Raw genomic sequence first — 12,740 nt, forward strand, 5'->3', positions numbered from 1 at the left:
TGGTTAAATATGGCATAGCATTTTTAATTGGTTGCATCAGTCAATTTTTGGTTGTGTTAGCCTATCGAAATCCTATACTGACATTGCGGATAGACTAACGCAACCAAAAATTGACTGATGCAATCAATTAAAAATGCTATGCCATATTTTACCATCTAATTTACTGCAGCAGCCAATCTTTTTTTCAGTGTAAGAATAAGAATTTCTTAGTATATAGAGTATATAAATGAAGAAATTTGTATTCTTCGTTTATGCAAAAGCAACGGTTATGAAGAACGACGGACGAATACTGTCCCATGACTTTGTAACTTTTTTACAAGTTGTGTAACCTTGTTACAAGGCAGACGCATTGTACTTGATGCCGTCAAACGAGACATCGCTTCGACTATTTGTCGTACTTTCTGACTGAAAAAATAGCGATAACAAATCATATGTTGTTTGATAAATAAGAAGGCGATCCATGCTGTTACATCATGATCATGATCGTGACTGGTGGGTTTTTTTAAATGCCGTCCTTGAAACGTATCTAACGCACGGATGCAACTCGACGATCCGTTCATTCGCGAGAAACTGTACCTCCCGTGAAAAGTATACACCGAGTTTTTCGTAATCTAATTATTCTTTGTTATTTTTGTTTGACGGATGTGCAAGTAACGTTTTTTTTTTTATTTTAAGCCGCGCTTATTGCGTGTGTCAACCATTTATTTGTTACGACTTTTGGATTATACTCACTGATAAAGAGAGTCATTTGAAATTTTAATTGTTTTAGATTATATAATTAAATGATTGCTGAAATGCGGTTTTATGATATCAGTTATATCAGTATTTTTATAATCCCATTTTATATATATATATATTTATTTGTGACACTAAACATAAAAACCGATATTTTTGAATGCATGCACTACACCTATAACACCGCAGCTGTATATAGGCAATATATGATATTAGCAAATAATTGCAGATGGTTCCGTGCGGTCTTCGAAAAATCTGCAACGTAAGAACAAAAAGAATTTTCTGTTCCTTATGTGTTATTTCGATGTGTTCTTGGCACCCGATTTAAATTATCGAATTGACTAGAAATAACATATCATCGATGATCTTTTACTTTCGCTTTGCTGTATGTTTAATAGTCGATCGAATTAATCACACTGAGAAAAACGTCTGGTTGGATTAATTGGAATTCTGGTTGAAAATGGAAGAATCAAAATTTTCTGGTTAAATCTACTAAATTCTAGTTGAGGTAACTGGAATTCTGATCGATATAATCAGTTTTCTGTTTCATCCATTTGCAATCAGACATTTTTCTCACTGCATTGAATGACAAATTCATAGTTCCTATTAATATTCATTCAGAAAAGAGAACATTTTATTTTATTCACACATCTAAATTATTCAAAGAGATAAGTCTCATTTTGCTTTTATTATTCTCACGAGATAAGATGATATATTTATGCTTTTTTAGTTTATTCATTTATGTAATGATGTATTATACAACACAAGCTATACAGCAGAACTTACTACGAATTTTATTTTAAATTTTAAGTGAATAGAGTAGGCTTTTCTTATTTGATATAATAAGGTAAAATTTGACAGACATTTGACGCTTAAACTTCGATCGAAAATTTTTCAATTATTTTGTAGGAAAATTTGTTTTTTCTCTTGCCAAGTTTTACGTTACGAGTAGAGAAATATTTTTATATTTTTCTCTCTTAGCTCATAACTCGTAGGATGACATGATTGACATAATTAAATTGCGTGCACTATTATTTCATTATCTCTAGTATGTATTACAACTTTTTTCTATTCCTCATTATCTTATGTCATGCAAGTCCCGCGACACAAGATACAGGGTATAACTGAAATAACGCTCACTAATCATACAGTGCTATTCCTAATAAAAAACTAAATCGAAAAGTCCTCTACCATTTTGCAATTTTCGTAATAATTAACGAGATATTAATTTCTAAATATTGCCGAATAAACGGATAAATTCGATGTATAAGACAATTTGGAGATATCTTTCCGTGTTCTTTGTGAAATATTTTGAAAACTCTTCTTAAAGAACTCTTAAAGATATCTTAAACTTGTCTTATATGTCGATTTTAGACATTTTGCTCATTGGATAACTAAAAAAAATATTGCGAAAATTGCAAAATGGTAGAGGACTTTTCGTATCAGTTTTTTATTGGGAATAGCACTATATGTTTAGTGGGCGTTATTTCAGTTACACCTTGTATAATAATCTCAACATGTGTTTTTTGAAACAATATTACTCGTAACATAACGCACGTGTTATGTTTTTGCTTCTCATGTTTTATGAAATATAAATTATAACCGTCCATCACATGTTTAGCAGTTGCTATAAAAAGGAATGACATAGTCAAATCAAGAGAATCTCGCATCACTAAATTTTTTCTGCTTAATTTGATTTTTAAAGTAATACAGACCGCGCACGTTACATAATTCTGCATCGCAAATGCTATTCGCGAATGTCGGAGATATCGCGGAAAAACGCGTTAATTGTCATCACGGTAGCTATTAAAAACGCTGTTTCTTATCTGCGACTTCGCGCTACATTTTTTTTATTCCTCGTTAATAACGTAGATAACTACTAGGTAAAATGTGGTAGGAACACACTCCAAGAGTCGACTGCTGTCGTGACGTAAGTCCTTTCGGCGATCTGGATAAGATTTCACGAGAATGGATAATGAATGACTAAGACAAATACATTCCTCGCGTACGGAATCGATCTGTTAAAAAATACTTTTGCGCTTAGCAATTCAATAATTTTCGCGTTACTTATCATTTTGAGTGTCTTTAACGTAATAAAAATGTATTACAATTTTTTTTATTCCGTCGATTGTGTATCGTGATGGATCGTCTACGAAAACGTCATCTCCATTCTGAGGAAAAAAACACTGTATCAACTTCATTTATCTGTAACAGGAAATTTTGTTGATATAGTTTTATATTCATTTCTAATATAATAGAATGTATCTTACTATATCTTATCTTTTTTATATATTATTTTTATAATATTATATTATAAATTTGAATGTAAAAATCGTATGAAAGTTGAGCTGAACAATGTTTTGACTTTTTTATCCACAATTGCCAAACATGTGTTAACATTCATCAAGGAAAATTACACGTTTTCACGAACGATTTTTACGAACATTTTTAAAACTATTTGTACTTAAGAGACGCGATGGCAGATATTCGTACCTATAACATTGATATCGCAAGCATTACGTAATTATGATAAACTCTTTGATAACAACGTTGACAATATAGTGTGAATACAAGGATGTATTCTGATGCTACAAGGTATCGTAATAAGGAAAAGAATTTATATAAGTATAAAGAATGACATCTTTTTATGAGAAAAAAGACAAAATTTTAATAGCATTCGCTATCAAAACATTCAGATATTCTATATATTCCGCTTTATTAATTTTTATTGTTATAAAATTATTGTTATAAAATAATTATTGATATAAAAAAAGTATATTAAATTATATTAAAGTATATTTAATTAATAATACTCTAATATAAGTGTATAATTAACGGATTAATTTCCTTAATGCGAAACTATATCTCATTTAGTGAAAAATATTTTTCTACTATTTCGTGGAACTCATGATCTCATATTCACCCATTATTCTTTTGATGTCACAAGAACTTTTTGTTCACATGTTCTACTATTGTCTTATAACGCGATTCACGAACACTTTGCACGCTTTTTACCTTTGAGCGTCAAGCGAGAAACAAAGTAATTTCGACCGCATCATTAATTTTTTTTTACGTTTGTAGGTGATGAACCAAGAGGTCAAAAAGGAGACTCCACTGCAGTTCAAATTCCGTGCAAAATTCTATCCCGAAGACGTCGCCGAGGAATTGATACAAGATATTACGCTACGACTTTTTTATCTTCAGGTAAAAAATTATTATTCACATTTAGTCATTTCGCGTCTCTCTCTCACTCCCACTCTCTCTTTTATCTATCTATCTATCTCTATCTCTCTCTCATTCACTCACTCACTCATTCACTCACTCTCTCACTCTATCTATCTATCTCTTCACTTGCAATTTTTAATTTGCTGCTTTCACTTTCAAATTAATTTCGAGACTTATGATTGATGTCCAGAACAAATGGATCTAACATAAAAACAATGCATATCTTATTTGTTGGTCGGATTAAGTCATGCATCGAACTATCGTTCGTTTATCTGATTCACTTTTTCCCGTCCACTATTTCATCCTCTGTGGCGGGTACGCGAACATGGAATGCGCATCAATTTTTTGCTCAGTTGAACCAGACAAATATATTAGTGTTTAAGAACGATGCTTCGCGAAATTAACGAAATATCATTCACAATTTGAAATAATATCTCGAATAAATGTACAATAAAATCTGTATTTTTCTCATATTAGTTAATCAATATTTTAATTGCTTATAGGCTTATATAATAAATAGCGATCTTATTATTGAATTTTGTGACAGTATTAAATCGATATTGCTGTTAGATTAGAATTAATTAGAAAATTTTAAGCAATCGATGTTAATGTTTGAATTGATTGCAGGTGAAAAATGGTATTCTCACGGATGAAATATACTGCCCACCGGAAACTTCCGTTCTGTTGGCTTCGTATGCCGTTCAAGCGAGACATGGAGACTATCAGAAGGGAAATCATCCCGCTGGCTTTCTGTCAAATGATCGGCTGTTACCACAGCGTGTTGTGGATCAACATAAAATGAGCAAGGAGGAATGGGATAACTCTATTACAAACTGGTGGCAGGAACACCGTGGTATGTTGCGAGAGGACGCCATGATGGAGTATCTGAAAATTGCTCAGGTATCTGTTAAATAGCATGAACAGGATGTAAATGCAAAATATATATGGCGAAAACTTCAGGAGGGATTGGATATTCTGATATACATCGTCGATATTTATACGGATTGCAAAATTATTTTAAATTATTTTATTTTCGCATTATTTGCATTCTATATTAGAAATTCCTATTTGTCTTTAAGAAATTTTATTTATGTAAAGTATTAAACTTGTACTGCAATCCGTTTTCTGAAGGCTTGTACATTTGTGAAGCAACAAACATTTTTAATTATACTTTTTAATTACTCGCATAATATTGTATTTTAACTCCATGTTTATTTATGACTTAGTATTTTTTAACCAGTTTTGCGAAGAACATTATGCGAACTCCATTACTGTACTCGGAAACATTTTTATCATGTGAAAAATTGTAAAATACTATTATTCTTGGACTAGTATCATTGGTATCGTTTTAGTATTTTCTTTCATTTTTGCTTTCCATAGGACTTAGAGATGTATGGTGTGAATTACTTTGAAATTCGCAACAAGAAAGGCACAGACCTTTGGTTGGGTGTGGATGCTTTAGGTTTGAACATCTACGAGAAGGACGATAAGCTCACGCCGAAAATCGGCTTCCCCTGGTCCGAGATACGGAATATCTCGTTCAACGATAAGAAATTCATAATCAAGCCAATCGACAAGAAGGCACCGGACTTTGTATTTTTCGCCAACAGAGTCAAGATTAACAAGAGAATTCTTGCGTTATGTATGGGCAATCACGAGCTTTACATGCGCAGACGTAAGCCAGACACGATCGACGTGCAGCAGATGAAGGTAAGAACATTACATTATATCACATTGAAGATTACGTCACATAAAATTAATGAAACATAATTATTAATGCATATACTTATCTAAAGTTGATTATATAACGTTATAATTAGCAATACGTATTTTATATCACTTTACGTAACCATTATAGCATATTGAACATTTATTTAGGAGTTAAAATAGCAATCTTGTGATTGTTAGGATCCACTTTAATTAATTGTAATAAACAATAAAATATATTTATTATTTATTCTGAAATTGTAACGAGATTGCAATAAAATTTTTACAGGCTCAAGCAAGAGACGAAAAGATGGCGAAACAGCAACAGAGAGAGAAATTGCAATTGGAGATAGCTGCCCGAGAGCGTGCGGAGAAAAAACAGCAAGAATATGAAGAGAGGCTAAAAAATATGGCAGAGGAAATGGATAGGCGGAATGCTGAGTTGAACGAAGCTCAGGAAATGATTCGGCGCTTGGAGGAGCAGCTGAAGCAATTGCAGGCTGCTAAGGAAGAGCTAGAGAATCGTCAAAAGGTTAGCGAGTCTATTTAACTATGAGTTAAAAAAAAATTATCATTACAATTACCATCAATGAGCGATTAATTTTTTATTTTTATTTTTTTATCCTTCATTTCTTACTTGAGGGAACATGAAGTTCAAACTACGAGTCATCCTATAAGATATAATATTGATGTTTATTGTTCGCTCAAGTAAAATGTATAAGTTTATCAGAAACGCTGATTTGATTTTTCCATCATAATATAATTTTTCTGCGCTACGGATTTGTGAGCATATGATAGTGATAACCGTACAGAATTTATGACTCTTGTGCATTAAGACAATTACGGCTGTCTGTGTGGTCAAATTGGAATTGAAAAATGGCACTTGGTTAACTCAATGTTTCTGTGATTCTATAGACGAAAAATTTGAGAACTACTGAAGGATCCTACAATGTACACATATTCACAAATCCAATTTTACAAATGCAAGTTTATAAGTAACATACAAAAGTTGTGATCGTTACAATATTAATATGTTTAAACATTTATGTTTATTATATGTTTATCATATTATTAAGTTTATAATATTATTAAGCGACAGTTTTATATAAAGATTGTCTGTCACACCAATGTGGACTTTAATGCTCTTTTAATTATTTAATTTATTTTATAAGCTGTTATTTGAATTGTTTTTTGTAATTTGTGTTGTGTGTGACATAGGAATTGACAGCAATGATGGAGAAGTTGGAACTATCGCACGAAATGGAGGCTGCAGAGCGCGCTAAACTCGAACAAGAAATAAGAGCCAAGCAAGAGGAAGTACAACGCATACAATCTGAGGTGGAGGCTAAGGATGCAGAAGCTAGGAGATTACAGGCTGAGTTTGAAGCTGCCAAGTACGACCAGTTTTCTTCTTTTTCTCATCGTTTGTTTCTTAATTAACATAATTGAGGATAATTGCGTATTTATCGTTTATTATGCAAGATTAAGACAAGAAGAAGCTGACCGACAATATCAGGCCAATCAGACTCCGCATCATCATCACGTCGAGGAGAATGAAGAGGGTGAGGAGGAAGGTGAGGACGAAGTTCCTCAAGGAGATGTTACTAAGGATCTCCTGACTGACGAGTCAATAATCGATCCTGTCGGGGAGCGACGTACTTTAGCGGAGAGAAGTGAACGTCTTAACGATCAGTTGAAAGTACGTTGATATTCAACGTTAATATATTTTATTCAGATTTGATTTCTTATTTTAAATAACTTTGTAATTTTACCCAGTTAAAACTTCTTTTTAACTGTTTTTATTCTTTGAAATGTGGAAATACGTTCTTAAAATTTGATGTAAACTTTGCAAAAAATTCTGCTGTATACACTGCTACAATGAAATGCTTTCATTGACAGGCATTAAAGCAGGATCTCGCTCAGTCGCGCGACGAGTCCAAGGAGACGGTGATGGACAAGATCCACAGGGAAAATGTGCGTCAGGGCCGCGACAAATACAAGACGCTTCGCGAAATTCGCAAGGGCAACACCAAACGCCGCGTTGATCAATTCGAAAACATGTAAATTAATGTGCGTGCATCTAATCACTTACCTTATACATGTCCTTTTCTACCTTCAATTTCTCACCTGACTTTGCGAATGCGAGGAATGCACTAAAACGATAATGAGAAGGAGAGAAAGAAAGAAAGCGATTAATAAGATAGAGAGAGAAATAGAGAGAGGTATAGATTCTACAATAAATGTATAAATAGAATAATTTGAACAATAGCAGACACACATTGTCAATCAATTACACTTCAACTTTTCTCAAAAATTGCGCGAATGACAACCGTGATACTATCGTATATCGAGAATTATAATCAATATTTACGCCTACATTAGCTTGATGACAATTCTATACCCTCACGCAAACTGATAATCAAAGATTTTACCTTTTTGGTAAGGAACGCGACGACAGTGAGCGACTCGCGCGCCGTCTTCCACATATATACTTCCACGTTAATTAATGCTGCATAATTGGCTCTATCGCGAAATCGTCACCCGTCACTCAGGAGCGCGAGTAAATTTTCTCGCTACTTAGCGCAAAAGTGCCTTGCATGTGAAGCTAGTAATTTTTCTTGTAACTATCTCCTAATAGCAAAAATTAATATTATTATTACTCTAATAAAAATTTAGCGTAATGATATTCTTGTTTCGATAAAGGTACTTTGCGCCCAAGTGACAAGAAAATTTCCGGTAGTGAATTCGTTACCGTTACTTAAAACTTTCTCGGCGCATCGATGAATCAACATCTCGACTATTGAGGTGCTAGTATTGTCTCGCCTCACCATAAGTATTACTGCCGGTCATTTATTCGCGTTGCGAAACGCCGATACTTAACTGCTGGTTATCTACCGGTGCCCTGCCCGTCGCGGTTTTTATCGCGCCGTCATGCGATATCGTCCGTCCTCGGTAATAAGGATTTATTTTCGAGAAGCCATCAACGCTATCATCACCATTTACACTTCAGCTGATACATCGTGACGACAATTGCGGTCGTTACCTGTTTACGAACGGTTTTCTTCTATTGTATGTTTAATTCGGACCCCTCCATATTTAAACAAAAGGATATACGTTCGGGGGAGTTACTTGACATTTATTAGTTGACCGGCGATTTGTAACTACACCGAATATTGATCATAGAGGAATCGAAATGGAGCACATGGCTTATATTGTAGCGAGTTAGATAGAAATTTAGATAATCCACTTTAAAAAGTTCGTATTGGGTCAGCGACCGTTCCGAACAAGGAGACATTTCATCCGGTTTTATTTTTGGTTTTTAAAGATTAGTTTAGGGTTTTCTTGAACAATATTATTTATCGAATAAGTAATTAATTTTATGTATATATGTATGTACGTATACATATATATACGTATATTTAGAGAAAAATCATATGCGAACAGATATGAATCTTTAATATGTATATTGCGTTTCCAAAATTTCCATATTTCTTTTTTTGAAATGAATATTTTACTCATCGCATTTATAAATCGCATATCACGAGTGTCCCCTTGTACATTACACACAAATCACTATTGCGGCGCAATCCGTCATTCCGGATTAATAAACGTAAGCAATTCAACGATGGCATGGCCTATTTACTATCGATAAAACTGTATCGAACTATTTTCGTACGAACGAGTTTCGATAACACGTTAGCGATTTTATATTGAACACACTCGTGGCCTTTACTTGATATACATATAAATATATAAATATATATATATCTCGAAGTACTATAGGTAGTACTAATATAACGACTAACCGAGAGAAAGAGATGTAAAGATATCGCGCCATAGAAAATTGTTCTGCATACCTTCAATACAAGATCGAACCGCGCGGTACCCGCCGAATGGCTTTAGCTACCAAGATTTTCGAAAGAATGATGGAACGAGTGCGAGAGAGGGAGAGAATGTGATAAGGGAGATAATTAACCATGTGTGTGCGAGAAAGAGAGAGAGATGCCGAGTGATAGAGAAACACATTTATGGCGGTCATATGCCATTGTAATTTTAAAAAAATCTTTCGCCCTTCAGAGAATGTTTTGTGCGCAACGGGATTAAAACTAACGAAAACTCGAACCTCGAGACGCTGCCAATTTTTCACACGACGGAATACAAAATGAACAGCGATAGCAAGTGTGATACGGACAGAACGTGTATGAATTTCACGTAGGAGAGAAGATCGCGAAGTAATGTAAACAGTCGTTCCGTATCACGGAAAAATTTGTACTTTGCTACATAATTATCATACGCCCGCGCGTTACAACAATATGCGAAGCAGAAAGGAGGAAAAAATACAGAAGTAATAACGCGATAGATATTTTTTGATTATATTTAATATTAAAAATTTATATACAAATTAGTAGTGTTATATTATTAATATTAATGTTTACACTCTAGTAGCGTTATTATTATTTTATTATTATGCAGATAATATTGAACGAGAACTAAAGGAAAGCATTTTATAGTCATCAATTTATATTCTTAAGATAATCTAGCACGTAAATTTGGTCGTAATTTACAATAAAAGAAGGACATTTATAAGTTCATCCTTTTTATTCAAATTATTTTTAATTATTTTCTGAATTCAACAATAAAATAATTTTTTACAGGCGAATATAATTTGAGAAAAGTTCGAATCTTTTTTAAGTTTACCATTTTTGAGTGCATAGATTTGCGACCAGATATATGTGCAAACAAGATGAAAAAAAAACAAGATTATTATTAATTAAAGACATCGCACGATACATTTCGATAATCGATGAAATGGGCGAGGACAAGCTTGAAAGTTCGTCTCGATACTCTTTGGCGATTAAACGCTTTGGCGAAACCGATGAATTTTTATTGAGACATTCCAGAAGAATTCCCCATAAAGTGCTTCCCACCCCTCGACTTATTTTATTTCATCGATTAATAGGATTAGATTCATTAGATATTCGATTCGAACTGTCGATTTGGAGATCGCGCCTTGACCTTCTTCCTTCCTTCGCAAAATTTCATGTTTTCATTTGTCCCCTGGAACGTGCTTAACTCTAGGATACGACTTAATTTCTGCATCACATTTGCAAAATATACATGACAAAATGTAAATTCAATATAAGCGAAAAGCGAACTCGTTCTTTTGTTTCACGACGTTTATCACTTCACTATTTTAAATAAATTGAATGCGTACAACTAAAATTGTAGGTTTGTCTAATTGGAGTTAGAATAACTATTAAGCATCTAAAGATAAATTTAAGAAAGCCTTAAATATAAGATCTGACTATGAATACGGATCTTAAATCTTTTAGGATGGAAAGATCTGAGATCTCGGCGATCCCTTTAGGAAATTTCAACGTATATTGAGACATCGTATATTGCGTTCAGAGTCACTTTCCTCGAAGGATCCTCGAAGTGCCTCCTAGAGTTAAATAACGTTACCAAGTTCATCGCACGCCGCCACAGACACGAAAGTAGGTCTTAAAGTAGCAAAATCTACCAAAATGTACCGTATGTCCCTCATGAAAGTACCACACGCACGTACATACATATACATGGGTGCTATAGCATTTTCTCCTTCCTGAAACACATCGAAATGTGTATATTTGCGTCAGGCATGCGTTTCGTTCCTTTTTTTTCGTCTTCCTCCTTTCCAAGCTGAGACGCAAAACTCGGCGGCATTGTAATGATAAATTCAAACGCGCGTCCTTTTTCCGTTCCTGCGATCCTCGTAGCAATATTATCGAGTTATTAAATTAACCAGCGAAGACACGAGACACAAACACACGATGCAGAGACGCGTAGACATTTGTATTTTAATGAAAACAATATTATTGGTTGGTGCGAGGATATAATGAAAACTACTTGTACTTTCCTGAGAAAGCTAGAGATTGTTTAAATAAAAAAAATTCATATAAAAAAAGAGCTACCGATCCTGCTAATCCGTTGAAATAGTTTATTGATTATTCCATATCCTACAAAAGAAATATAAGTTAATCTAGATTTCTAAACATCTTCAAAATTGAAGAACAGAACGTCGGGAAAATGCCAGCGAATCTAGTCATTTAATCAATTTTATTTTATTAATATACAGGGTGCACAAAATAAACTTCGGCATTTATGGTAGATAATACATTCACAGCATTTCGAGTAAAAAAGCCATAGTAAACGCAGGTTGAAAGCTCAACCGTTTCCGATACTTTTAAAGACCGACATCCTTACGGAAGTTCGCGTTCTTGTTAATATTGAAGTGATTAAGAGTAAAAAAACTGATAATATTGTACTAATTTTATGATTTATTAGTTTTGTAGACGTGTTTATCTGTGTATATGCATTCTCAAAACTCAATAATACTCGATTTTTCTTTAAAATTGTGATTTCAGTGTTATCGTCAAAGTTTGATTATCAACAGAGATGATAACTACAGAGAAAAAATTGTAATTTTTCGGCAATATGTGTAGAATATTATATTATAGCTTTACAAATACGCATATTTATTTATGGAGCATTCATGTAATAAAAAAATCATGAATTTAATAATGTATTAGCCAAATATTTATGCTAATAATAAGAAATTTATATCAATCGATAACGTCAGCGTTCTTCAATTATCTCCGGGCCCTTGGGGCCCTTTTTGTATCGCCGAAAATTTGCCCAGGGTCTTTTAATAGTATCTCATCGGTCGTCCTACGTGTTTTATCTTAGGCCGGAATCAGACTACGCATTGAAGATTGAGGTTGAAGATTGAAGATTGAAATTTGACCAATAAGGACAAAGAAATTTTAGCTCCTTTCGTTTCGATTGTCAAATTTGAATTTTTCAATCTTCAATCTCAATCTTCAATGCGTACTCTGATTCCGGCCTTAAGTCCGTATCAGACTACCGACTCTGCAAGCCGACCCGTATCAGACTGCCAACTCTGGCTGTTGATCAATAATGGACCAATCACATTGAATCTATGACTACGTTTACATCGTGCATTTAGGCCGCGGCCTATACAATAGATGTCCTTGTTTATCCTGTAGGTTAAACAAAGACACCTATCGTATAGG

The 12,740-nt window shown here is 33.7% G+C and overlaps 1 protein-coding gene across 2 annotated transcripts in view; it reads left to right on the top strand.

Annotated features, from left to right (window-relative positions):
* Moe (moesin) overlaps positions 1-10,694 on the top strand; it is a 39,005-nt gene extending 28,311 nt beyond the window's left edge. For both annotated transcript variants that reach the window (XM_018461713.1, XM_018461712.1), the window contains 7 exons: positions 3,817-3,939; positions 4,588-4,860; positions 5,341-5,670; positions 5,957-6,199; positions 6,886-7,061; positions 7,150-7,366; positions 7,567-10,694. In XM_018461713.1, the coding sequence (XP_018317215.1) occupies positions 3,817-3,939; positions 4,588-4,860; positions 5,341-5,670; positions 5,957-6,199; positions 6,886-7,061; positions 7,150-7,366; positions 7,567-7,731 (1,527 nt within the window). In that variant the 3' untranslated portion in view covers positions 7,732-10,694. The remainder of the gene's footprint in view (positions 1-3,816; positions 3,940-4,587; positions 4,861-5,340; positions 5,671-5,956; positions 6,200-6,885; positions 7,062-7,149; positions 7,367-7,566) is intronic.
* Positions 10,695-12,740: the final 2,046 nt, after the last annotated feature.

This window comes from Mycetomoellerius zeteki, unplaced genomic scaffold, assembly GCF_001594055.1.
Source record: "Mycetomoellerius zeteki isolate Tzet28-1 unplaced genomic scaffold, Tzet1.0 scaffold126, whole genome shotgun sequence".
NCBI classification, from domain to species: domain Eukaryota; kingdom Metazoa; phylum Arthropoda; class Insecta; order Hymenoptera; family Formicidae; genus Mycetomoellerius; species Mycetomoellerius zeteki.